This window comes from Neofelis nebulosa, chromosome 6, assembly GCF_028018385.1.
Source record: "Neofelis nebulosa isolate mNeoNeb1 chromosome 6, mNeoNeb1.pri, whole genome shotgun sequence".
NCBI classification, from domain to species: Eukaryota; Metazoa; Chordata; class Mammalia; order Carnivora; family Felidae; genus Neofelis; species Neofelis nebulosa.
In genome coordinates, this window is record NC_080787.1 from 38,907,684 (window position 1) to 38,934,568 (window position 26,885).

The window sequence follows — 26,885 nt, forward strand, 5'->3', positions numbered from 1 at the left end:
TTTAATGTTGTTGACTATTAAAGTGCTGCTTTTACTTACCAGTGTGGATATCGATGCACCATATATTCTTGTGTGTGATCATTCTGGGAAGCTGTGGGCATGTACAACTAATAGCATTTTGCATAGCATTTGGAAGGAAACTGAAGAATGCATAATAATATAAGGGATAAATAGAAACATACGGAGGAGAATTAGGTACAAGAAATAGGAACTGCTGGGCCTGTAAGAGGGCTAGAAAAGGAAAAAAAAAAATTATCCTTCCTGATATCATGGTACCAATGAACAACTGCCTTTTAGTTAGAATTACTTGGCAGTACCTTTGAAGTAAATGTAGAGGGAACATGGCATGGCAGATTCAGCTCCCTAAAGGAAAGCTCTCAAGCATATTGTTTCCTAAGGGCTGGCCTGTCAAAGGCCCCTGGATCATCTGACACTCCTTGCAGTGGCGCCTTGGGAATGACCGAGGGCACTGGGAGCAATGGTGAATACCTGACCTCTGGTAGTTTCTCCTCTTGACTCCACCCAGGGAACAAGAGGCAGCAGAGGTGGGGTTCTTTTTCTAGGTTTCAGCCTTGGGTAGGAAACCCTGCTCCTGAATTCTCTTGATGAGAAGAATGGAGGGACTCCATAGTGACTCACGTCAGCCTCCCACTCTGCAGCAGAAAATAAATAAGCTGACACTTATTTAGTACTTACCAGATGCCAGGCCCCGCTCTAAGGGCTTTCCATATATTGCTTCATTTAATCTTTACATTATCCCTGGGAGGGAAGTTCTGGTTGTATGCCCGTTTTAAGGATGGAGACACCAAGGGACAGTGACATTATGTCACTTGCCCGAGGTCCTAAGGCTACTAAGTCATGGAACCATGATTCAAACCCATCCTATCCTCGCAGTCTGAGCTCTTAGCCTCTGCTGTGAGTAGGGTGTCGCTATACACTATACCCACAGAATCTAGCTTTTAGTTTGATTTGGGAGTTCTGTGCTCTCTCTCAGCTCACCAGATGCCTCCTTTCCACTCCTTGGTGCCCAGAGCAAGGTTTTTCTGGCTGGCATTGCATGTCCGAAGATAAACCATCCTCCGGGCTCTGGCCCTTTAGAATTTTCCTGAACTAGTCTTTTCCTAGGCATTCCGCCCAGCTCATCTTCCCAGTCTACAGCCTTATGGGTAATGTGTGACTTGTTTGACTTAATCCTTTATCTGATTAACCCATAGTTTTCCCTTCACGGTCACATTCTTAGGCCCCCCAGTCCCGACCTCATATCTTTATGTCCACTTTGATCCTACCAGCCATCCTCTTGGCTTTCATCCTTCCATGGAATCACTGAGTCTTAGAGCTAAAGAGGAACTTTAGCACTGATCTAGTACATAGCCTTGTTTTGTAAAGAGGGAATTGAGGACAGGAAAGGTGAAGTAACTTGTTCACCCAGCTAAAAATGCCTCACTGGCACTTGAACCTTTATTTCTTAATTCTAGTATGGTGTTCTCTCCATCACACCACACTCACTGTCTGCTATCTTTGCCCTCAGCCAAGCCAGGCTCCTGCATGTTAGGCCCAATTTGTTTACTTGGGACATCAGTAATTTTTTTTTTAAGGTTTTATTTTTGGGGCACCTGGGTGGCTCAGTCGATCGAGCGTCTGACTTTGGCTCGGTCATGATCTCACGGTTCGTGGGTTCAAGCCCCGCTTCGGGCTGTGTGCTGACAGCTCAGAGCCTGGAGCCTGCTTCCGATTCTGTGTCTCCCTCTCTCTCTGCCCCTCCCCTGCTCACACTCTGTTTCTGTCTCTCGCTCTCAAAACTAAATAAACGTTAAAGAAGAATTTTTTTTGAAAGATCTTATTTTTAAGTAATCTCTACATCCCACACAGGGCTTGAACTCACAACCTTGTGATCAGGAGTCTCATGCTTTATCGACTAAGCCAGCCAGGCGCCCCTAGGCATTTATAATTTTTAATTATGACACCCATTGATGCTGAGGAGGTCTGAGATAGTCTCATATACAATGGAAAAGTGTATCTCTGTATCTCTGCTGCATAATTGGAACTTTACATATCCATGACCTTTCAAGGGAAGGTTGGAGTCGATCCAGCAATATCAAGTGGTTTTAGGAGTAGATCATTCAATGACTTAGAACTGAGGACCAAAGCAGAGTCTAGGCTAGTGCCCAAAGATGAACTGCTTGGACCTCAGAAAATGCCCTACTATTTTATTTGCAAATAAAATTTGAGGTGATGATAACAAATATGTCAAGCACTTACTGTGTAGGAGGCACTGTGCCATGTACTATGTTGTGTATTTTCTCAGTCCTTACAACAATTACAGAGGTAGTTACCGTTTTTCTGTCCCTTCCAAAGATGAGGAAACTTGATATGCAAGGGGGTTGACTAACCTAAAGTCTCACGTTTAGAGTCCACTTAAATATATATATATATATATATATATATATATATATATATATACACACACACACACACATACATACATACACACACACGTACATGTATACATACATATATATATATATATTTTTTTTTTTTTTTTTAAGTTTATTTGAGAGAGAACACACATCTGTGAGCAGGGGTGGGGCAGAGAGAGAGGATTCCAAGCAGGCTCTGCACTGTCAGCATGGACCCCAGTGCAAGGCTCTATCTCATGAACCGTGAGATCATGACTTGAGCTGAAATCAAGAGTCGGACCCCGACAGAGCCACCCAGGTGCCTCTAGAGTCCATTTTTTAAAATAGAAGTATAGGGGCACCTGGGTGGCTCAGTCTGTTAAGCATCCGACTTCAGCTCGGGTCACGGTCTCACGGCTCAGGTTCGAGCCCCACGTCGGGATCTGTGCTGACAGCTCAGAGCCTGGAGCCTGCTTCAGATTCTGTGTTTCCCTCTTTCCCTGCCCCTCCCCTGCTCATGCTGTCTGTCTCTCTCTCAAAAAATAAATAAACATTAAAAAAATTTAAAGTTGAAGTATAATTGATCTACAGTGTTACGTTAGTTTCAGGTGTACAACATAGTTATTGGACAAGTCTGCACTTTATGCTGTGCTCACCACAAGTGTAGCTGCCATCTATCACCACACAAGGCTAATACAGTACAACTGACTGTATCCCCTATGCTTTACCTTTCATCCTCATGACTTACTCATTCCATAACTGGAACCCTGTATCTCAGCCCCCTTTACCCATTTTGCCCATTCCTCTTATCCCCCTTCCTTCTGGCAACCATCAGTTTGTTCTGTTTTTTTGAGTCTCTTGCTGCCTGTTTTTAAAAATTTTTTTTAATTTTTTAAATTTATTTTTGAGACAGAGCATGAGCAGGGGAGCGGCAGAGAGAGAGCGAGACACAGAGGCTGAAGCAGGCTCCAGGCTCTGAGCTGTCAGCACAGAGCCCGACGGGGGCTCGAACTCACGAACCGTGAGATCATGACCTGAGCCGAAGTCGGACGCTCAACTGACTGAGCCACCCAGTCACCCCCCTTTTTTTTTTTGATTCCACATGTAAATGAAATCATATAGTATTCATCTTTGTCTGTCTGACTTAATTTCACTTAGCCACAGTACCCTCTTGGTCCACCCATGTTGTTTCAAATGGCAAGATCTCATTCTTTTTTTATAACTGAGTAATATTCCAGTGTATGTGTGTAATATGTGGGGTTTCACTTCTCTGTCACACTTTTTTAAAATTTAAAATAGCTATTATAAGGAGGTTTTTTTTGGAGCAAAGAAACCTTGGACATTAAAAGAAAGTTAGGAAGTTACCATCCAACTTCCATGGGCCTTTCTGTCTGCTGCTGCAGGAAGAGTGGATAGAAAGAGAGGGAAGGCTGGAAAGAAGGCACATGCAGCAGGTAAGGTGGCCGGAGAAGAGCTCTGTCCTGGAGTGGCATGGAATGGTCTGCTCTGTGCTGCTGGCTATTTTCCAGGATGGGATTTTGCTCACTTTGTGCTATCATGGTTCCAGCCGATTGTATAGCGAACATATCAGGTGAAGCCATCCTATCTGGAAAGATAGAGGCCAAGTTGGAAGTCTGGGTACTCCTCCTTTTTGGGGCATTTTGTGGGAAGGGGAGGAAGCACCCCGACCATACACCCCATACACACCCAGACAGTTCACTGCCTGGCGATTCCCCAGTCCCTTCCCACCAAAATATAAACACTTTCTTTATCCACCTTGGTGATCTCAGGGCTGTAGAGAAATCAAAAGTAGCTCTTCCTTTTGAAGATTGGCTCCCCTAGTTCCGAAGGGTGGCATAAGTTACCCCATTCCAGTGATCCCTTTTCCTCATTACTTCCCCTCTTCCTTTGCTGGACGCCAGCCTGGCCAGTGTCTCTGCTCCTGTAGAGTACCTCTCCAGAGGCCTGCCTTCTTAAGATGACTGAACCCTCCATTTCATAAGTTTTCATGGCCTCCAAAGACATTTCTATTTGAAAAATACATAAAACCCATACAAAGACAATAAAAAGGTATAAGATTTTTATGTTTAAAAATACACTTTTAATAAAGTAAAATTTCTCTTGATCCCTTTAACTCCTCCACCAAACCAACCCCTGGTAATAATTTGATACACATCCTTCTGAGTTTTTCCATGGCTGTACAGATAGATATACTTTTGGGTACACACGCACACATAGAGAAAGGTCTTATGTAGCTTGCGTAAATACTTCCAGCTACTACCAGAAGTTGGGTGGCTTAAAACAACAGTAAATCTGGGGTGCCTGGATAGCTCAATTGGTTGAGCATCTGGCTCTTGTTTTCTGCTCAGGTCATGATCCCAGGGATCAAGCCCCGTGTTGGACTCTATGCTGGGCTTGGAGCCTACTTAGGATTCTCTCTTTCTCCCTCTGCCTCTCTCCCCTAAATCAAGATCTCAGTAAGACTGTACTACCTCTAGGGAAGATTCTTCTTTGCCTGCTTCTGGTGATTGCCAGAAATCCTTGGTATCCCCTGGCCATGATAGCAGAACCCCAGTCTCTGCGGCCATCTTTACATGGCCATCTTTCCTCCATATGTCTTTTGTATCCTCTTACCTTCTCATACGGATACCATTCAGATTAGGTTTAAGGCCCATTCTACTTCAGTACGACTTCATCTTAATTGGTTACATCTGCAAAGATTCTGTTTTCAATTGTGGTCACGTTCTGAGGTTCCAGAAAGACTTGAATTTGAGAGGGACACTATTCAACCCAGTACACACATTTTTCAGGATCTTATACTATTCCATTCTGTGACTGTTCCATAATTTAAATTTCTAGTTTTTTGGTTTTTTGTTTTTTTGCTGTTATAAAATGCACCTGGGACATTCATATATACGTACCTTTAAAAAGTTTTTTTAAATTTATTTTTGAGAGTGTGCATGCAAATGGGGGAGGGGCAGAGAGTGAGGAGGACAGAGGATCTGAAGCAGGCTCTGTGCTGACAGCAGAGAGCCTGATGCAGGGCTCAAACTCACAAACTGAGATCATGACCTGAGCCGAAGTTGGATGCTTAACTGATTGAGCCACCCAGGTGCCCCCATATATACATATACTATTATTCCTGTAATAGATTCTTAGAAGTAGAATAGCTGGGTTAAAGGGCATTTTCAATTTTAATAAATACCACCCAGATTGTCTTCATAAACTTATACCAACTTTCATTAACAGTATGTTGCTCACCAGGACTGGATATTGTCACTGTTTTGCCAGTTAGAAAACTGAAGAATGGTATCTTATTTTAAGATGTATTTTTTTTTACTATTATTGCAGTTGGATATCTTTTCATATGTTTTGTAGACCATTTATATTTATTTTTCTGTGAATTACTGTGAATTGTCCCAACATCATTTATTGCATTCATCCTTTCTTCACTGAATTGAAATTGACCTTTATCACAAATCAGATATTCTCACGTGTGTGTGTGTGTGTGTGTGTGTGTGTGTGTGTGTGTGTCTGTGCTGGATTTGTTACTGCATTCTTTATTCTGTGTTATTAAACTTTTTGTCTGTTACTTTACAAGAACATAGTTCTTATTATTTGCAATAGTTATGTTTCATAAAGTCTATGCAAACTTTCTGTTGCTTTATAAGAAGATACAGTCAATTCTCATTATTTTCTGTAGTTATGTTTTATGAAGTCCCTGCAGACACTGAATTAGTGTTTGCACTAGTTACTAATTAGTAATTACTAATTACTGACCCATTGCCCCTAGGGAAAATCAGAGTTAGGTTCCTGAGAGTCTCTGGGCACATTTTCATCAAGTGATGAATACCTGACTTTGTTTTATGTATATTTTTGTTTAAAGATACCTTATTTAATATATATTGTTGATTCATTAACACTGAATTCACGTCAACAAGCACTATAACTCCTGCCTAAACAAAGCTTACCCAACACATGTATTTTCCCTGGAAGGCACATCACAGCCTGTTTGCACTTAGGAGCACTAAAGAGTACTTTAGCACTGTGCTCCGAGACCATTTTTTAATTAGTGAACTATTTGTTGAGTTTTGGGTTCATAGCAAAGTTAAGTAGAAAGTGCAGAGAGTTCCCATATACCCCGTCCCCACAAACACACAGCATCCTTGGGAGCCATTCTGAACTGCAAAACCACAATAAGAATGCGAAAACCGTGGCACCAAGTAGCCAAAAGGACACTCGTTTACAGTTCGAAGGTGAAGCAAAAAGGTAGAGTGTTGTCTCCTTCCACCTCAGCTGGAGTTCGCCCCTCTGCATCACCACAGGAATTGATTGGGGTTACAAATAAATTTCAGAGACTGTAGGCAGGTTCACAGATCAGAGTCTGTAAATAATGAGGATTGACGGTACTTTCTGAATCACAGTAGCTTTCTAGGATGCTGCTATACGTTTTTATACTTAGTAGCGCAACTTCCTCATTTTTTTTCTTATTCAACACTTTATTGTCTACAACTCTTACCATACGATATTAGACGAATAAGCCAATTGAAAATGGGCAAAAGATTTGAGTAGACATTTCTCCAAAAAAAAGATACGCAGATAATGGGAATGTAAACTAGCGCAGCTGCTTTGGAAAAGTTTGGCAGTTCCTTGGAAAATTCAACACAGAGTTATTAAGTGACCTAGTAATTCCACTCCTAGGTGTGTACACAGCAGAATTGGAAACACATGTCCACACAAAAACTTGTATGCAAATGTTCATAGAAGCATTGTCCGTAGTAGCCCCAAAGTAGAAATGTCCAGCAACATATGAATGAATAGGCAAAATGTAGTATATCCACGTAATGGAATATTACCTGACAATAGAAAGGAAAGAACATTTGATATGCACTGTAACATGGATGAACCCAGAAAACATGCTAAATTAAAGAAGCCAGACAAAAAAGACCCTATATTGTACAATTCCATTTATTTGAGATATCAGGATATGCAAATGCATGGACACTAAAAGATGAGTAGTTGCCTAGGGCTGGCGGCAGGGGGGTTAGAATGGGAAGTGTCTACTAATAGGCATGGGGTTTCTTTTTAGGGTAATAAAAATGTTTTATAATTAGATAATGGTGATAGTTATTCAACTGTGTGAATATACTAAAAGCCAATGAATTGTACACTTTAAATGAATGAATTTTATGGTCTGGGAATTAAACCTCAATAAAGCTGGTTTTTTTTTTTTAATTTTTTTTAATGTTTATTTATTTCTGAGACAGAGACAGAGCATGACTGGGGGAGGGGCAGAGAGGGGAGGACACACAGAATCTGAAGCAGGGTCCAGGCTCCGAGCTGTCAGCACAGAGCCTGACGCGGGGCTTGAACTCACAAACTGTGAGATCATGACCTGAGCTGAAGTTGGTCACTCAACCGATGGGGCCACCCAGGCGCCTTTTTTTTTTTTTTTTTAATGTTTTATCTACATGGAGAAATAAAATAATGCTCTTTCCCTCCAGTTTTGCCTTCTTTATGCCCAGCATGGAGAGAGGCTCGAGCCGTCCAGTGACTCATGAGCAGTGAGGGGTGAGGGTCCTCAGGTCCACCATCTGCCTGAGGTGTATCATATGAGGCTCTTAATGTATTCTTTTTTTTTAATTGTTTTTTTTTTAAGTTTATTCATTTTTGAGAGACAGAGACAGAGGGTAAGCTGGGGAGGGGCAGAGAGAGAGGTGGACACAGAATCCAAAGCAGGCTCCAGGCTCCAAACTGTCAGCATGGAGCCCGATGTGGGGCTTGAACCCACGGACTGCGAGATCGACCTGAAGTCAGATGCTTAACGGACTGAGCCACCCAGGCACCCTCTTAATGTATTCTTTAATGGTATCTGTGCCTGCGGGGGGTGTCCTCTATAGATTTTAAGCAGTGACCATACTTTGTAATTCATTTGTATTACCTAGAATGCCTTCTGGCCCTTAACTTATTTCCAGAGTTACTTGGGGCAGGGAATGGATTATTGCCTGTTCTTATACATTTACTCTTGTAGATGAACTTCAGAATGAGATTGTCACAGCCTCACCCTACTCCTACCTTCATCAGAAGCAAACTCTGGTGGGAACCTATCCAAGTTCTATTGAATATACTTTTGGGTAGACTTGGCGTCTTTGTAGTATTTAGCCTTCCTGCCCAAGATCGCGGTATGATATGTTTATTTATTCAGGTCTTATGTTATGCCCTTCTTGTTAAATTTATTGCTGGTTGCGAAAGAGGCCATTTTCCGTTCCAATTTTTTTTTTTTAATGTTTATTTATTTTTGAGACAGAGAGAGACAGAGCATGAGCAGGGGAGGGGCAGAGAGAAAGCGAGACACAGAATCTGAAACAGGCTCCAGGCTCCGAGCCGTCAGCACAGAGCCTGACATGGGGCTCGAACTCACGAACTGCGAGATCATGACCTGAGCCGAAGTCAGACGCTTAACCGACTGAGCCACCCAGGCGCCCCCCGTTCCAATTTTTAAATGACTGTGGCCAAGAGAGTAAGAAGTAATTGATGTTCCTGTGTCTGGATGTGAATGTCTTATATTCTGCCACCTTATTGAGTCCACTTTTTAGTACTCTATTCTTTCTTTTTCTTTCCTGATTTTTCTTCCCAGGGTTTTCTTCTTCCACCTGCTTCTGAAAGCATCTCTACCTGGAAATCCCAAGAATATCTAAAGTTCAGAATAAAACTGAAATTAACTAAGTTACAGTTAAAATAATGTGTCTGTGCTCTGAGGTTCAGAACTGCTCACTGCTAGCTCTTGAGGCACCTTTATAAATTGAGAGAAGATGCCCCCTTTCTCCTGACACATGACTCTTATCTCCTGGGGAGATTGCCATACCTAACTGATTCCGTCAGAATATGACGCATGACCGCAGAAAAATGTCATAATGAATCTGCAGGTGTCTGGCGTCTCCTGTGTCCGGGCTCTCTTAGACGAGGTGCATTCAGGCAGTCTCGGCTGCAGAGGCATTCTTGTAGCACTGCTTATATTTTATTTTATTTATTTTATTTTATTTTATTTTATTTTATTTTATTTTTACCTTATTTTATCTTATTTTATTTTATTTTTAATAAAAACGTTTATTCTTGAGAGAGACAGAGACAGTGCGAGCAGGTGAGGGACAGAGAGAGAGGGAGACAGAATCCAAAGCAGGTTCCAGGCTCTGAGCTGTCAGCACAGAGCCCGATGCAGGGCTTGAACTCACAAACCGCAAGATCATGACCTGAGCTAAAGTTAGACGCTTAACTGACTGAGCCACCCAGGTGCCCCTTTGCAGTACTGCTTAGATCTGTAGATTTTGTCTTTGCTGCCTCAGTTTACCTCATTCTATTTCACCTCTCATCACAGGACAAGTTCCGCCACCCCACCCACCGCCAAAAAGACAAAAACAAAGTAAAACCCAGTCGTCCTCTGCCCAGCCTGTCTCTTCTCACTCTAGTCACAATCCAGAATAACCTTCCTAAAGCATCAGGAAATCCCTGCCCAAGGCCTTTGATGGTTCCTTGTTTTGCTCAGAGTCAGATGTGCTTCATGCCCTGGAAGCCTGCATCATGGCCTTCCTCCGCAGCTACTTTTCTCGTTTCCCCTGCCGCCCCCTCTGTGCTCTTCCCCAGTTGGGAACTCATGGTTAGCGCCTGTCTCCTGTCACTCTCTGTTTGCTCATCTGTAAATGGAGAATAGCGCTGCCTCCTCAGTAATTCTACAGCAACAGGTAAATGATACAGCACGCGATGGTGACCAGCACCGGGCCTGGCACTTTCCCCTTCCTTCCCTCTCCCTCGTGAGGATTTTGGAAACTGAAATGCTGTATAAGTATAACATGTTTAGATTATTTATGCCTCACTGTATGTCCATTACCCAAAGTTCTTGTATTTAGGCAGGAATTCATATTTGACCTCTAATCAGGAACATTTGAAAATATTCCAGAAGGAAAAATAAGGATAACTTTGCAGCCTCAGTGTGCCACCAAAACAGGTGCCATTGAAGGGTTCCCGGGTGTCCTTGGAGGCCCCTGGCAGGCTTAAGGGTGCAGCATTGTCTCCTGGCTGTGACAGTCTGTCCACAATTAAGGCAGGTGAGGAGGGGAGGTGACAGCCTCCTCAAGGAACACAGGATCTGTCTGCAGGAGATGGAGGGTGTTTGGAGGGTCCTCAGGAGACGTGCTGAGAACAAACACAGTCCTTCCCTGGTGGGGATTTCCTCCGCCCTGCTACTACTGCCTTAAGAAAACATGGAAAAAGCCCTTGCTGCCGGCCACAGCAAATGTTTTCTGGTTAAGAGTCATTTTCCAAGTGTGTTTATTGGTTCAGAGAATTGATTTCATTTCAGCCCCATTTGGTGGTCTGTTTATCTTTTGTTCTAGGCTTTCTCCCGATTCGGTTTCCATTGGGTTTTAATCAGAAACCATCTGGTGAAAGCATTTTGGATCCAAACTAGAGTTTATCATAAGAACAATCTCCAAGAACACAGATGAAACCCAGAGTGGAACAGAACACAAACAAGAAATAATGCAATAACACTATCAACAGAACAGTGTCAGAGGGAGGGAGGAGGAAGGGAGGGAAACTGAGAAGGGATGTGTAAAGAGGGAGCCAACCCTTCAGAGAAGGACCAGCCAGGGATAGGGGGTGGGCAGGCAACTAGCACTCACATCAGGGGCTGGTGGGCCCTTCTTCCCTTGCTGACCAACCTGCAGCCCTTGGAGGGGTAGAAACCATGGTTAGTAGCCCTTACCCACTTCTGAGCCGGGACAGAGCACTGTCTGATGGGCACATGCAACTCACTTCGCTCCAGAGATGGGCCCCTGAAATGTCCCGTCTCCTCTCCATCCCTTCTCTCTGCACCCTTTTCTTGCTCTCCCTTTCCCAGAGTCATCCTGGCCTCCACTTGGAGAAGACACGCAGTGGGGCTCATCACTGATGATGGGACCTTTGCCGGCCCCTCCCCCAAGTGCTGTAGACTTTCAGACGCTTGGGTCACGGGTTAGAAAACAGTGGAAGATTTACCTCTCCAGCCCCACGTCACTGAATATACCAACTGGTCGACGTTGCTGCTTTGACTTAGGAGATACATATACGTGTTAAAAAAATATTTTCTGTAAAGTATAGAAGATTATAAAGAAGAACATAACCTCTCCTTCCTACCCCATCCCCTGTGCCCTCTGCCCCTTCCTCAGAGGCTACCTATTTCATATGTATCTTTTCAGAGGTCACCAGTACTTATCATTGTTAGCTTTTAAAAATTACTATTATATCTCTCCTTTTTGCTTTCACTGCTGAGGCTACTAGATTTACCCGCTGTGTTCTTCCTGTATCTGCCTTCTCCACTTCCCTTCCTGTCGCAGACTTTGACTCTTGGTGGGCAAACAGTTGTGAGCAGAATGAGTCGGACCCCATCCCTGCCAACTGCAGTGGCTGTGCTCAGAAATTACCCCTCAAGGTGATGCTCCTGGAAGACACCCCGAAGAAATTTGAGAGACTCCATCCTCTGGTGATCAAGGTGAGCAAGGAACGCGCTTCTCCCCCTGACAGATGATCTGTTCGATGCCCAGAAGGCAGCAAGCTCTGTGACATTCCTGATAAGTAATTCTGTGTTATTTTGTCTCGCTCTTGTCCACCTTGTCAAGACGGGCCAGCTCTTGCTGCCAGAGGAGCTTCAGCATTTTTTGTGCCAGTACCCCGAGGTGGCGGAGGGCTTCCCCGAAGGGCTTTTCACCAAGTGGTGGCGCTGCCTTCCTGAGCGGTGGCTCCCATTTCCTTATCCATGGTGAGTGCGGGACAGGGCACTTTGTCTGCGTGTGGTGGCAAGGGGGCAGACTGAAGGTCCAAACAGTACCCCTGAGACCCTCCCATGCCCCGCATTGTGTAAACACTCTACAGTACCCTCTTCGAGTCAGACAATACTCAGGAGCTCGTTGTTGAAAAACCAGTGATGGGAGATAAAGAGGATGAAGTCGAAGAGGTGCCTCGAAAGGGCTGTCACCACGAGTGGACACTGACATTGCCTAATAGCATCACAGTTTATCTCTGCGCATGTTTTTACGCAGAATGCCTCCTGAGCATCGGAGGGCTAACGAGAAAGCCTGAAGAATGGAAGGGAAGCTTCATGTCCTGGCACCTTGTTTGTGCCAGGCAGTGTGGGATGGTGGTTAGTGCCTGTTGCTCATTGGTGATGCTCATAATAGCTCTAGGAAGTAGGAATTATCATTGTCATTTTCAGATCAGAAAAGTGGGGGTCAGAGAGGTTAAGTACCTTGCTTAAGGTCACCCAGGCAGGATTGAAACACAGGTCTGTCTTCCCATTTCTTCCTGTGTCCTATAGAAGACATGGTCTGTTTTTTGGGGTGAAGGTTTCTGTCTAGAAGAAAAGAAAGCCAGTTTCCATCTAGAACCATTCCAAAAGAGAATTAAAATGGCTTTTTTTGGACCTTTTTGTTAGATAATTTCTCAATGCTTTTGTCTTTCTTAAACCTTTATTTGATTTCTTACTTATGCATTGATTTGCATGATTGAATACTCACTTTAACTAGTCAGGCTTCCCACCGCATGCCACAGTGCCTTAGGTTCATGATTTTTGCCCGTTCCTCCTCCCTTCTGTTCTCCCGCCTGGCCTGTTACTTCAGTCTCTTTTCCAAGATAGAATGAATGGACCGTTTATTTCCTTCCTCTATATGTTGTTTTAGCTGGATTTTATAAACATCCCACCCACACGTACAAATCGTGGCTGTGGAGTTGTGTGTGTGCTTGTGCATGTCACAGTAATTGATTTGGCATGACTGTTCCTCATGAACCTGATACTTAAGATATTGTCCTGATATTTTTCCCTCATTACCCACCGCCCACAGTTTTCCCACCGTGCTTAGCTCTGTTAGTCATGGAGATAGAGGCCGGCTTGCCCAGCTGAATTACTTCTGTCTCTTCCAAACTTTTACAGGAGAAGACCTCTAAACAGATCACACATTTTACGTGAGCTTTTTCCTGTTTTCACCTACCTGCCATTTCCAAAAGATGCCTCCATAAAAAAGTGCTTCCTTCTTCAACCGGAACCTATTGTGGGTAGTAAGGTAGGACATTTTGAGAGGACTTGGGTCGAGGCTTTTCCTCACTTAGCCCCTGGGCTGATGTCATACTCCCTTCCTTCCCTACGTGTCAACTCAGGGTGACTTGAAGGGACATCCACATGACCTGAAGTTCTCCGCCTATTGCTTGCCAGGGGACCTGGTGTGGCCTGCCCTGTTATGAAGGCATGCTTAAAGTCTAGTTACCTTGCAGATCTGTTTCCTGCTCTAGACACTTGGGGGCAAGCTACTTTTCTACATTAGGAAGTAGAATCCTAAAATTTGAAAGGACCCAAGCATGCAGTTAGTCTGAGTTCCCTACCTCAAAGTGTAAAGCAGGCAAACCGTAAATGAATGCCCCAACTTACTCATTTTGTGGCTAGGGACACTGAGCCCCAGAGAGAGTAAATGATTTGCCCAAGGACACAGGAAGTTAATAGGAGGGCTCTACCCACCCAATTCCCAGGTTGGCTTTCCCCAGAAATAAACAAATGAGAAACTTCAGGTAGAGAACTAGCTAAGCAGGAAGCTTGAGAGGTTTGGGGACAAAAGGGTTGATGGGCACGTGGCCAAGGCAGGCAGACTAGTTTGGGTGGCAACACTTCTTGCTCAGTCCATGGCCAAGTACCCAGAGCCCACTTTTACCCCTCTGGGGCGAGTGGACTGGGTAAAAGCCGTTCTGAGTTGTGTCTGTTTACTTTTCTCTGAATTGCCCTTTTGTTGAGTCTCATTCCTGAGGACCGTTTTTGAGTTTGGATTGGTTTGGAAGAATTAAAAGGATGAAATTTCCCAAACTGTGACCCCTACCAACTCCGGGTTGTGTTTTCAACCTCCCAATACTATTGTTTGGCTCCAGATTTGCTGAATCGTGTTAAAGGAATTTCAAAGCCTATAAAAACAATCATTTTGTCTAGGAGTGAGAACTTCTGTCTGCCAGCAGTAGGGTGGAGGTGCTGGGATCTTGCCTCAGATTTTAAAGACGTTTATTCTGCTGTCCCCAGCTAGAACTCCGGGCCCCAGTATGAGTTCATCTTCATAATTATGATACAATTCGGGGCGAAAGCTTTTATCTTTATCTTGGTTTTCCCACTTGAATCTGAAGTTAATTTCACCAGTCTGCTTAACAGGGACTCCGAGGAACCCCGCCAACAGGGTAAATACTAAGTTACTCAGACGCCTATCAGAGTCATCTTGTGGTTCGCAAGCATGTTTTGGGAAGGGGAGTGGTCCAAATAGGCAAAAATCCTGAGAGTCTGGTTTCTTAGAGCATCTGCTCCCCGCCCTGGCCCAGGCTCTCCTTTTTCTTCAGCCTCGTTACTCCGCCCTGTTGTCCACATCCCTGGGCCCCTAGACCCTGGTAAAGTCACATGTCTGTGCGCCTGGGATCCCAGAGGCAACCTTGGGATAGAAGATGAGAAGTGGGGTCTGATTGTAAGAGGCGAGGCACTGGGGAAAGACGTGAAGGGCTCCAAGGCCCACCTCACCCAGTCCACGGTGTTGCCCAGGGCTGGCCTGCTCCATCCTGGTGTCCATTTCTTCCCATCCTGGGTGGGGAGGAACCTGGTTCTGCCCCCTCTCGGGCCTGTATGAAAAAGAGATACATCCACTTGGTTTTGGTCTTCTGGAATTTCTTCAAGACCGCAGATGTCAGGGCTTCTGCCAGTCATTTGCAAGCCAGTAGTCCTCCTTAGTTAGTCTTCCTTCTGTCATGACAGTGGCAGTTGAATGGCTCTAGTGTTGCCATGGAAACGGAGTCGTGGCCACGGCCTGCTCTGAGAGCAACAGAGAGCCCAGGGTTGGAGACACAAGAAGATGGAGCTAAAACCAAACCTCTGGAAGCCCAAGTGGTGAAGAGAAAATCAGGACACGGCCCAGGGAGTCAGACTTAGGACCCTTGTGCTATGCGGACACAGAAAGGCTGTTCCTGGAGGGGACAGGGAGGGGAGGTCCTGAAGGTTTTCTGTCACCATCTAGGTAGGAAGAGGAGCCTGAGCAAGGTCAGCTTCTCCCTTTGTCCCTACTCCCTGCCTACCCCAACGCCACCTTCGCAGCTGTTCCTGGGAGACAGCAGGTTGCCCTTAATGCCTATTGGAGGCAGTGGTATCCCTCACGGTGCAGTAGTTACCTGTGGGCGTGCATAGCCCAGTTGTCTCCTTGGTATTCAAACTCTGAGGCCAATCTTACTGTCACTACTTTTTAGTCAGTAGCAGGATAGATCTGCTTACCTAGGTCTTGCCCGAAAGAGTGAACTTGAACTTCCTGCTGTTCAATTCTCATCAAAACTCTGGCAGTAAGAAATAATATCCTAGAAATGATACTACGTTGCCCAAAGGGTATGCAGACTGTCTGTTTCTCTAAAAAAATCCGGCTGGAGTACCTGGGTGGCTCAGTTGGTTAAGCGTCCAACTTTGCCTCAGGTCATGGTCTCACAGTTCGTGAGTTCGAGCCCCGCGTCGGGCTCTGTGCTGACAGCTTGGGGCCTGGAGCCTGCTTCGGATTCTGTGTCCCCCTCTGTCTCTGCCCCTCCCCCACTCACACTCTGTGTGTCTCTCTCAAAAATAAATAAATATTAGAAAAATAAAAAAAATTAAAATCTGGCTCACACCAGACCCTCAGAAGACTGTATACTTAGACCACTATGTGTTGGCCTCTGCTAGACTTCTGTTAAATTGCACTGAGATGATTTGCCTTTAGCCTGCTTTGGAGCTGTGGCTAGAAGTAGTCATGAATTACGAAGCTCGTGCCAGATCTACATTCGGGCTATTTGTTGAGGATGTCTCTTTATGAGAACCCACAGAAGAGATTTCACCCTGGTCTCAAGATCAGGAGATGCCATGCTTAGGAGAAACTAGTTTGTTTTTGTCTTTCGGACATAATCGCGAATTGTGTTATTGGTTCTGTTTTCTTTGTTGCTTAGGCTGGTATGAAACTCAGAGCCATATATAGACAGATTTGTGTACGTTCATCTCCCATGCCACTGGGTTTTATTTTGTTTCCTTTTCCTTCCTCTTCTTCCTTGTTGTTTTTTTTTTTTTTTTTCCTCTCCAGATGCATAGAATGCATGACCTATTTATCATTGGCAGCGGCGAGGCCATGTTGCAGCTCATCCCTCCCTCCCAGTGCCGAAGACACTGCCAGTCCGTGGCGATGCCGCTAGAGCCAGGGGATATTGGTAGGTGGGGCCCCCAGGGGCAAGGTCAGTTTCAGGATCTTTGTAGTTTTTAACTCAGAAAATATTCTAAGAATTAAATATTGCCTTCAGAAAGCTTCAATTAAATAGAGTCAAAAAGAGCATTCCTTTATGGACAGAGTCAGTATTTATGCTCGGTAGAACAACTAATAAGGAAATGTAGCAGAGAAGGGCCTCGATTTATATATATTTAGAATGTGCGATGTGTTCCATTGGTCTTAGAAACTTCAAGTTAGAAGGCATTATAGAAAATGTTTAGGGGCACCTGGGTGACTTGGTCGGTTGAGCGTCCAACTGCAGCTCACGTCATGATCTCACGGTTCGTGAGTTTGAGCCCTGCCGAGAGTGCAGGGCCCCCTTCAGACCCTCTGTCTCCCTCTCTCTCTGCCCCTCCTCCACTCATGCTCTCTCAAAAATAAACATTAAAAAAAAAGAAGCAAATCTTTAGAGCAATCCTTTATTTTACAGATGAGGAGAGATTGAGACCCAGAGAGGAGAGGTGACCATCCCAAGTTCCTCCCATCACCTAGGCAAAGCATCAAGCTTTAAGTGTCTCCTTCACCAGGGGCAGGCCAGGGGAGGTACAATTCTAGATTTGAGGAAACCCTCTCTGTGTCTCTTTTGCTAATAACACAGTGCGAGCAGTATGTAAGGGCAATGACCCCATGAGGAAATATTCCCTTCCGTGTGGGTCCCACTGCCAAGTCATAGCCTCACAGTCATGACTCACCGTTGGCTCCATGATTTCCCAACTGTGGCTTATTCTGTGCATTATATTCTAAAAATCCTTTCCAAGGAAGCAAGTTTGAATCAACTGCTGTCCGTAGCAATCAGTTTGACAGTAGAGTTTTCTTGGCGGAAGCAGATAGTAAGTATCACTATTGCCCTCTGTGTTTTTCCTGCCTCACAAAGCCTAGGGGGAAGCTTAGGGTCCCTGACAGAGCCCAGACTGGTTTTCCAATTGATTTCTTTTAATTTTACCTCTTTAGAAGACCCCAGTCCCTGGAAACCTTTCACCCATTTGGAAGTAGGATACAGACTGCAAACCATGACAGGCTTTAATCCATGTTACATAACTTATTTCAATGTAGAAATGAAAATCATGCACAAATTAAGCGTTAACTGATAATGGAGCACAGCTGGCCTGGCCCCTGGGAATTACTGCAAAGAAGAGAATTTTTGTGTAGAAATTGTTTTTGAAGCTATTTTCCTGTAGCAGAGTGACCCTTCCATGAGGCATGTCTATTGCACAAGCCTGTATGGATGGCATTTGGGCTTGAGAGTGCGTAGTTATGCTTGAAAAAGTCTCTGTCTTATGTTCTGCAAATGCCAGACAGTTCAGACAACTACAGAAACACCTTAGTTATCCAAATTTTAGGTTCCTGGATCTCACAAACCTCTAGAATGCCAATTAAAGAATTAGAGGGAATAAATGGATGGGTGGCAGTGATCAAAGAAGCTTTGAGCATCAAAGGCTGGTGGGAATAGTGATGAAAAGCCGAAAATCCGGGGCATGATAACCTGCCGGGCTGTGACTGGCTGGCTTGCTGACGAGAAGGAAAGGAGCCCTGTGGGCATGAAAGGCCAGCCGCAGGACAGCAACGTGGAGAAGGGATGGGGAACTGACTACAACAAGAGGGAGAGGGCAGGTCTGGGAGAAGAACGGGGTAGGGCGGGCTGGGGAGGACAGTGAGCTTCTGAAGCAGTGGCAGAAATAGAAGCGATGGCTGCGGCTGCCACAGTTACAGATGAGCACAGGAAGCGGACCCTGACAGCAAAGGAGAATAATTCAGTGCTTGTAGGACAGATGGCAGCTCTAGCATTTTGGGGGGCCCTAAAGAATGGCACTGTGACAAGTGGGTTCTATGGTTTTTGCCGAAGTAAGCATTGTCCTCTGAAGGCAGACACGAAGGGGACAGGAATACACATCACCAGAAAACCTGTGATGAGAAGCATTTTCAAGAATGCTTCATCACCTACCTGCCGTGGTTGATGAGTCACTGCCATAGTGGCCTTTCTTTCTTTCTTTTTTTCTTTTTTTAATTTTTTTAATGTTTATTTTTGAGAAAAAGAGACAGTATGAGCGAGGGAGGGGCAGCGAGAGAGGGAGACACAGAATCCAAAGCAAGCACAGATGCGGGGCTCAAACTCACGGACCACAAGACCATGATCTGAGCCGAAGTCGGACGCTTAACCGACCGAGCCACTCACGCACCCCCATAGTGGCCTTTCTTGAGTCACTAAGTAGAGGTTAAATTCTATTCAGTGCTCTCAATTTAATGATGGGTAAGGTATGTCGCACTCTAGAAAATTTTCCATCAGGAGTTTATTGAAGTGTTCCAAGTTTTTAAAGCTTTTAAGTCTACCTTCCTACTCCACTCAAATAGTGTAGGGTCAGTGTTTCCTAAACAGTTCTTCAGATCACTGATGACCCTAGGGATGGGAACAGGAGCCCCTTAGAAAAGCCCTTGGCAAATAGGGCTGTTGGATCAGTTGATTTGGGGAACTGCCTGTCTTGTGATTACCTAGTGCACATTAGTGTACAGAAGTCTCCAGAAGCCTTAGAGGAACCTAGTGTTTCTCAAACTTCCTTGACCATGGAACCCATTGGACTATCCTAACAGCGTGTTACTATTTGCAGAACACAGTTTAGGAAGCGCTGGTCTGAGCGATTCTGGATGTTCTATAATGAGGCCATGTGACCGATAACATTAGGAGACTTGGATGGGGGGGTCCTACTTCCCTCAGAACTCATCGTATCTTCTTGCCAAGAGAGATGAGATGGGTCTGAGAATTGATGCCCAGCACCAGCCTCATCTAGAGCATCTTGCTTTTGTAAATCTGCTGAGTTGTGAGTCATAGTTAGCCAGGTGAGTGGTGGTGATGAAGCACTCGGGTTCGTAGTGGCTCCCATTGGACATCCGGTTACAGAGAGGACCAATAACGGCATATTTATGCCAGGCAGACCTGCCTTGTTCGTGCCCACAGGTGTGCCCAGTCCCTGCCATTCACCTGCTTTCCTGTTGCTGTTTCCCTTCAAGGCTATGCCGGTGCCACCCACTGGAAGGTCTACGTTACAGCCAGAGGGGTCCAGCCTTTGGTCATCTGTGATGGAACCACCCTCTCAGAACTATAGGAAACAAGAACTGTACAGAGGAACAACTTTGAGGTCCAAAGACCAGATCGAAAGGGGAGAAATAAAAACAGAAACGAGGAAACCACTTTCTAAGGTTACTTAGTTATCTGCCCTATGCATGCGTGTATGAGCCAGCTGTATGCTGGAGGCAATGGCCAGAGCCTGGCCCTCCCGACTCTTCCAGCCTCCCTGCTTGGCCCCGGGATTTTGCTGGTACCTGTCTGTGAGAGACTGGGCTCTTCCACACCTTCTGGAACCGCAGCCTTGAGGCTGCCCCTCAGGCAGGAAACAGGGCTGATGCCTTCCCTTACTTACGTGGTGTGATCCCCTCTGCTGGCTCCCTGGCCACAGAGAGGGTAGCCAGCAGGTCCTGACTTCAGGGCCATCCCTTACGAGGTGGTGGGCCTGCTTGTCCTGTCTTCCTGGCCACACCACCCGATACTTTTATGGAAAGCCATGGTCAATTAAAGAAGCTGTTGCAGTTTCCCAAGCAGAATGGAATCTAGAACCAAGATTAAGTAATGTCATTGCACTCAAGAGATGCACTGCCTTCCCAGTGTCCATGGCCCTTGGAGTCTCAGTGACGTCAGGTTGGAGTCTGATTATAATTGAAATGGTAATTGCCGAGGTAATACTTTCCTCCATCTCATCAGGTTCTCATGCCGGCCCCCCCTCCCCCCAGCCCCCACCCCCAGCTCCCTTCCCTTCCCTTCCCGCTCGCCTATCTGGATGGTTTCTCAGAAGCTGGACTCCTGGTCCTCCCTCGGCAGAGCCCTTTATTGCTGAGGCAGCACTGCTTCTGTCAGCTGGGTCGCTTTTACCAAGTGTCTTCAGAGGGGATGAGTTAGAGCGCTGGCCTGGGGAGAGGGCACCTCCCCGGGTTTGATCTTTAGGGTCCAACTTTCCGCAGGGAAGATGTTTTACAGATGTGTCAAGCTGATGTTGTAATGTGGTTGGGGAAGGAGCTCCAGACCCCACGTGTTTGCCAGCTGGGTGTGCGACTGTGGGATCCTCTGTCTCAAAATTTCTCTCTTTGTACTTGGGAAACAAGGTGAGGTATTTTTATTATTTGTAACAGTATAAAGCTATGTTCTTTCAGTTGGGTGGTTCACTATGCTCACTGTTTTCTCCAAGTGCTTTTAGTGTGTATTAACCAAATGGTGTAAATGAGGACATAGTTTTCTTCCTTTTTTTTACCCCCCCCCCTTTATTCTTTTATTGATGCTGCTAGATACCTGGCCTCTGGCCCTATGCCATCACCCAGCTGAAGGAAAAAACCACACTGTGGCTCCTGGTTCCGAATTGCAGAAATCAGATGAATCCAGGTGTCCGTGACAGGGTTAATGGCAGGCGGTGGTGAGGGCAGAATGTGTGACTCCTTGCGGGGTCCCCTTCATCCTTGGACGTACCCCTGCACCTCCAAGGATGTCCCTGGGCCCTCTCTCAGCACCTCTCATGAGCAGCAGTGGGGATCATCAAGTCCCTGAGGGGCTGGTTTGTGAGCTTGTAAAGGAGAAGCATGGTTCACAGAGCTCAGGGTGGAAATACTCTGCCTCCACGGACTTAAATGAAACTAGGATGAATGGTACCTGAGGGAATTTTTTCTTAAACAAGTCCGCGCCTTGTGTGGGTTAATGCGGGAAAAACAAAATTTTTTGTCCATATTAAAGTCATGCTGCTAAGCCGTTATGATTTAAGAGGTTTGAAATCAGAGGGATCATTTCAAGGCCAGCTTTGCGCAAGCTTTTAGAGCCTTTGCAGTGTCCTTACCCCTGCTGCGCATGGAGAAGGCTTATATGTAAACAAGTTCTTTAGAGTTTTCTTAAATTAGGCCCCTCGGGTTAACAAAAGAGAGGGTTCCTTAGTAGAAAAAGAAACTATCTTGATGGTTAAGATTTCTGTTTTGTCGTTTTGAATCACCCCGTGTTCCTTCCCCATTTCCCACCTGCCCTTCACACCACGAATGTTCATAAAATACCCACTTCAACTCAAAACTTTAAAGACTAGGAAAAGTTTTCTTCTTGTCGCTCTTGCATGTGTCGCTCTTCTGAAGTGTCCCCTGGGGAGTCCCCCAAGCCCCTGAGCTGTCGAGCTCAACAAAAAATGGTGTAGCCGCAGATAAGCTGAGACTTTTCATGCATTTCCGACTCATATTACTTAAAGTCTACCCAGTTCAGAACTGAGGGTAGATTTCTGTTAGGAAATTTTCCACAGAGGGTTTTCTGCTCTTAATTACTGGATACATAGAAGTAATTGGCCTTATCCTCAAGGCAATTCTGATAAGCAGGGTACAGGAACGGCTTCCTACAGGAATGACCCGCAGTGGCCAGCCAGTCCGTCTCTCCCCAAGGCTTTGTGTGAGGGTGCTGCTCGCCCACCCCCACCCCCAGCTCCCCAACGGAAGCAGCACAAGTCCTTCCACATGACCTGGTGCGCGAAAAAGGGTCATCAAGATGAGGAAGAAGGGTAGGGAGGCATGGTGGGGCCACCTAACCAACCCCCCGCCTCCACCACCACAGTAAGTACAAAACCGCAGGGACTCGCAAGTTTGTTGAGTGGTTACTGAGAGGTGACACAGTGGTGACCTCCGCACATGGGTTAGGTTCGCTTTCTTGTAGGTTCCCAGAGTAGAGACTTGGATCCCCAGATCAGCTCTGTGGGGAGGAAGGTTGCTTTGGCAGCAGTCTGAAGCGCTTACCTCCAGATGTCCTGAGGTCCAGAGGAGTCCAGTATTGACAAGACGCTGTACTGGTTCAGGCTTATAGAAAGAGGCAGAACTTATCTTCTTCCCTTATCTCCAACTTGTTTTAGGGAAGAGCGGAAGTAAAATAATACGGTTTATGAAAACAGAAATCTAGGGAGTGCCTGGCTGGCTCAGTCAGTGGAGAGTGAGACTCTTGGTCTCAGGGTTTGTAAGTTTGAGTCCCATGTTGGGTGTAGAGGTTATTGAAAAATGAAATCTTTAAAAACACGAAACAAAACAGAATCTACTTATTTGGTGAAAAACAAAACAGTCTAGGAAGTGAGCAGATTTGGGCTCATTTTCTGAGAGAAAGGAGTAACATTTGCCCAGTCCATCCTAAGAGTGTCTCCATATACGTGATCTCCTTTAGTCGTTACTCAGTCCTGCAGACAACTAGGGCTCAGACCAGTTAACTGCTGGCCAATAGGTAGTTGGTTTTGCAGTGTATTATTTTCCTGCTTCAGCACAGTGTGGTGCCCAAGAATGAAGATGTGGGTTTAATTGTCTCGGGTGTGCCCCCATTGGGGAGGAGGACTGAGGGAGGGGGTCAGCAAGCCGGGAACTCTTCAGGGTTTGTTTTCAAAACTGTCTTGGACAGAAATGGAAGAGGAGAGAGTTTAACCAGATGACTTTTATAAAAATCCTTTCACTTTTTCCCTCCCTGTTTGAAAACTCTTTAAGAGTGAGTGTGGCTGGAACACAACTGTGTCCAGCCATTTTCCCATCCCCACATGTTTCCAGATGTGTGACCAGAAGAGGGACTCTGCCCAATTCCAGTTGTGGGTCCCCTTAGAGTTTACCTCACTTGTTTTTCAGTTCTCGTTTCTGTTCCCTTCTCCCAAATTCCAGCATAGACCTCTGTGGAGGAACAATTATTTTTATAAAAATCAAAAGTTCCTTAGCTGCAGGTGACGGCCTCAGTCATTCTAATATAGTCGGGAATGAGTTGCTTCTTAACCAGTGGCTTCCACGATGAACATTCAAAACCCCAGAGCACATGTTCCCTTCTTATCTAATCCTTGCCCACAGGAGAAGCCCAAGTTGTAGGGGAAAGAGAAAGCTGCCTGTCTGGTTGCATGGAGAGAGGCAACCTTGGCTACCTTTTGAGAATCCGTTATTAATCGGAGGGGTCTTTTAGGCTTTTGAGCTCTCCTAGTGATGGGGGAGAAACTCTCCTGAGTTCACAACTCTTTGCTCATTAACTTTCAGCGGTGACCCATCACGCACTAAAATTGGTCAAAGGAAGGCCATGCCACAGATGTGCTTTAGATGGCATTCTAGACTGAGATTCTCTCCATGTTTGGAGCTGTTCATATTATGCACAGAGCTGATGGTGCCAGGGCCAGGAGGCTAGGAAAGTGCCGGTGCTTATAGAGATAGCCCTATAGCAAAGGAAAACCAGGAGGCTCTGGGAGCATGCTGTGTCGCCATCAGCGTGCGTCTCCCTGGCTTCCTCACCCCCAGCCTCCCAATGTCCAGCGGCTTCTTCCACAAAAGCATCTCCAAGAAGATGGACAGGTGCTCTCCCTGTTGTGCGCCACACCCAAGTCGGGCCCACCCTTGGACGCAGTGCTGGCCTTGGTGAGAGGTCCTCCAGCCAGCTTGTCTGATGTCCAGGTCCCTTAGTGTCTGGTTTCCCTGCCCTGCATAATTTAAGCATTAGAGCTAAATACATCTGTCATCTTCCTCTCTCCGGAGACTGGGAAATGTCCAGAGCTTTTCAGAATGGTGGAGAGAAGAAATGTTATGTAACTCCTAGTGGAGGCCTGGGGCTGACCCGACCGTTTCTCTTGCACTTAGCACGTCTGTCGGCGGCATGAATCCAACCGTGAGCCCCAGCTGCAAGCACCTGTGTAGAGAAGGGAAACCAGTCTAGAGTTTCCGACAGAATCCGGGGAGTCCAGACCTCAGCTCTGTGCCAAGCTTGATTGCCCTCATTTCCTCACAACACCTCTGTGGGGTAGGTGAGGTCATCCTGTGAAGCCACCTTTACTCAAAGACCAGCAGTGTCCCAGCCTTCAAATTCCAGCCCCTTGGGGCACTTTTGGCCCTCTTAGGAACAAATTCTCACTTATGCACAAGAATCAGTGACAGGATCAGACAGATACATGGCATCCCCAGGAACCCCTAGTCTCATGACAGGCAACTTCCCCTCCAAACTTCTTGCTACAGTTTCACCCTCAGAAGCTAGCTGTGGTCTCTCTCCCCGCTTCCTCCCGTGGAAGAGGCAGCAACAGACACTGAGGCTGGGGGACCAGATGGGGGGCGGAGGTAGGCAGGACAGCTGCCGTGCATCTTCGGGGAACCGGGGAAGGTCCTGGCAGCCAGAGGCAGATGGACACCTGTCCCAAGCACACGTGCTCCGAATAGTGTGAGCTGTTCTAAAATGTGTCCAGTGCAGAATGTTGACAGTAACTTAATGTGCTGCAAACTCGTACGACTTCCACTGTGTAAAGAATGTATGTAAATTAAAGTTTTATGTAATGAAAGTTTTTACTTTTGCAATTAAAAGTGTGTATGTTGGTTGATAAAAACTGTCCTGTACTCGGTGTCATTCTTAAATTTCCAGTTCTCTCTTGTCCCATAACTGAGGAGACCTCTAGCCACATCCTACTCATGAGGCAGGCCCCAGGGGCCTGGTCACTTGTTCCCCCCGCCCCGCCGCCCCGGCCTTGGTCCTCCCTAAAATTCTCTCCCAGCTTTACAAGACTCCTCTTTTCTCCACATCCCTGCACTTCGCCCAGAATTCAAATGAGACCCCGCATGCCCTTTTCTGTCTCCCCGGCTGGCTGCACATGGGCCGGATGTCATCATAGTGTCGCCTCACCTGTGGATGTCCTCGGTCCTCACAGGGGGACAGCCAGGCCTCTTGCTGGCCCACGTGAGCCAGCTGCCACTGATGAGGGCCACTCTCAGCCCTCTGTTTACTCGGTGCACGTTTGAGTTAAGTCATTTTGGTGTGGTAATTTCTTTTTGGTAATGTCTTTTTTATCTACACAGTTTTATATAAATGCATAAATAGAACTGTTTCCTATATACTGCTTAGTGTCCTATCTTTCCTTGGTTGCTTGCTAGAGACTTTTTCCTCTCCCCCATGTGACTCGCCCCCTTCCCTGATCAGGTCTGTGTAACATATACACAACCGTGCGCGTGTTTCCATGGCTTCCTCCATGCTCTCTAATCATAATCCTGAATCAAGATTCTTGTCCTTGCTTTATCTAAAATGTGACTGTATTCCAGGCACGTGTCTGTCACTTTTCTTACTCAGTACCTCACAGAGTTCTCTTGAAGTCCCCTGGTGTAGCTCCAAGCCTTCCTATTTAACGGTTGATGCTCCAAGGTGTGGACGCCCCCGTTTATTCCATTGTTCTCTTACCGATGGTAATAAAGTTGTCCTGTTTAATGACTGTTTGGATTCTAAGTCAAGAAGCTTAGAGTTCATTTTAGAAACGCTTGTTTTGGGGTGCCTGAGCATGGAACCTGCTTGGGATTCTCTCTCTCCCCCACTCGCACGTGCTCTCTCCCTCTCCCTCTCTCTCTCAATAAATAAAAAAAAGATTTTTTAAAAACAAAAATACTTGGGGGCGCCTGGGTGGCGCAGTCGGTTGGGCGTCCGACTTCAGCCAGGTCACGATCTCGCGGTCCGTGAGTTCGAGCCCCGCATCAGGCTCTGGGCTGATGGCTCGGAGCCTGGAGCCTGTTTCCGATTCTGTGTCTCCCTCTCTCTCTGCCCCTCCCCCGTTCATGCTCTGTCTCTCTCTGTCCCAAAAATTAAAAAAAAAAACAAAAATACTTGTTTTAAAACAAGAACATTCATCCTTCTTTGCTCCGGCTAATGCATATTCTTCAAAAATTCGAATCTCAACCCATTCCACGGTACTATTCATTTGCCTACTCAGAAGCTGGAGTTCAACAAGAAAAGGGCCAGGGCTTGATCTCATGTGAAAAGGTGACAAAGTCACCAGGTTTCAGTGCCCTTCTTTCTCTGTAGCACTTGACACTCGTGGAGAACGTCTGCTTCCCTTGGCTTCTGTGAGACTCACTACTCCCTTCCTGAACCTCCTCTTTTCCACTTCTGTCTCCTGTGTAGAATTTGCTTTCTTCCACCTGACTCTGAAACTTTGGTCTCTCCTACCGACCCTCCGCCCTCTCCCTGCAAGGCCTCGGCTCTGTGCCTTCCCTTCCACCCAGGGCCGAGTCACCTCCACCCTACATTCCCCGCCCACGCTTCTCGCCCGAGCCCTAGTTTTGTAAACCCAAGTGTCGCAAGCTCGTTCCCCCAGTTGTCTCCCAAAGTGCCTCTAGTTCACTGTGTCCAGAACGACTGTGGCAGCCT

The 26,885-nt window shown here is 46.0% G+C and overlaps 1 protein-coding gene and 1 long non-coding RNA gene across 9 annotated transcripts in view; one reads left to right on the forward strand and one right to left on the reverse strand.

The window, feature by feature from the left end:
* C6H6orf89 (chromosome 6 C6orf89 homolog) overlaps window positions 1–25,084 on the forward strand; it is a 45,530-nt gene extending 20,446 nt beyond the window's left edge. For 6 of the 8 annotated variants that reach the window (XM_058733756.1, XM_058733750.1, XM_058733752.1 and 3 more), the window contains 5 exons: window positions 11,768–11,922; window positions 12,050–12,189; window positions 13,357–13,486; window positions 16,529–16,676; window positions 19,712–25,084. In XM_058733756.1, the coding sequence (XP_058589739.1) occupies window positions 11,768–11,922; window positions 12,050–12,189; window positions 13,357–13,486; window positions 16,529–16,676; window positions 19,712–19,806 (668 nt within the window). In that variant the 3' untranslated portion in view covers window positions 19,807–25,084. The remainder of the gene's footprint in view (window positions 1–11,767; window positions 11,923–12,049; window positions 12,190–13,356; window positions 13,487–16,528; window positions 16,677–19,711) is intronic. The other 2 variants (XM_058733749.1, XM_058733751.1) reach the window with 2 other exon arrangements.
* Window positions 6,374–15,211, reverse strand: LOC131514128 (uncharacterized). Its single transcript, XR_009262947.1, has 4 exons — window positions 14,965–15,211; window positions 13,415–13,469; window positions 12,676–12,780; window positions 6,374–7,252 (listed from the first exon to the last, which is right to left on the reverse strand). It is a non-coding gene; the product is annotated as an uncharacterized LOC131514128 (long non-coding RNA).
* Window positions 25,085–26,885: the final 1,801 nt, after the last annotated feature.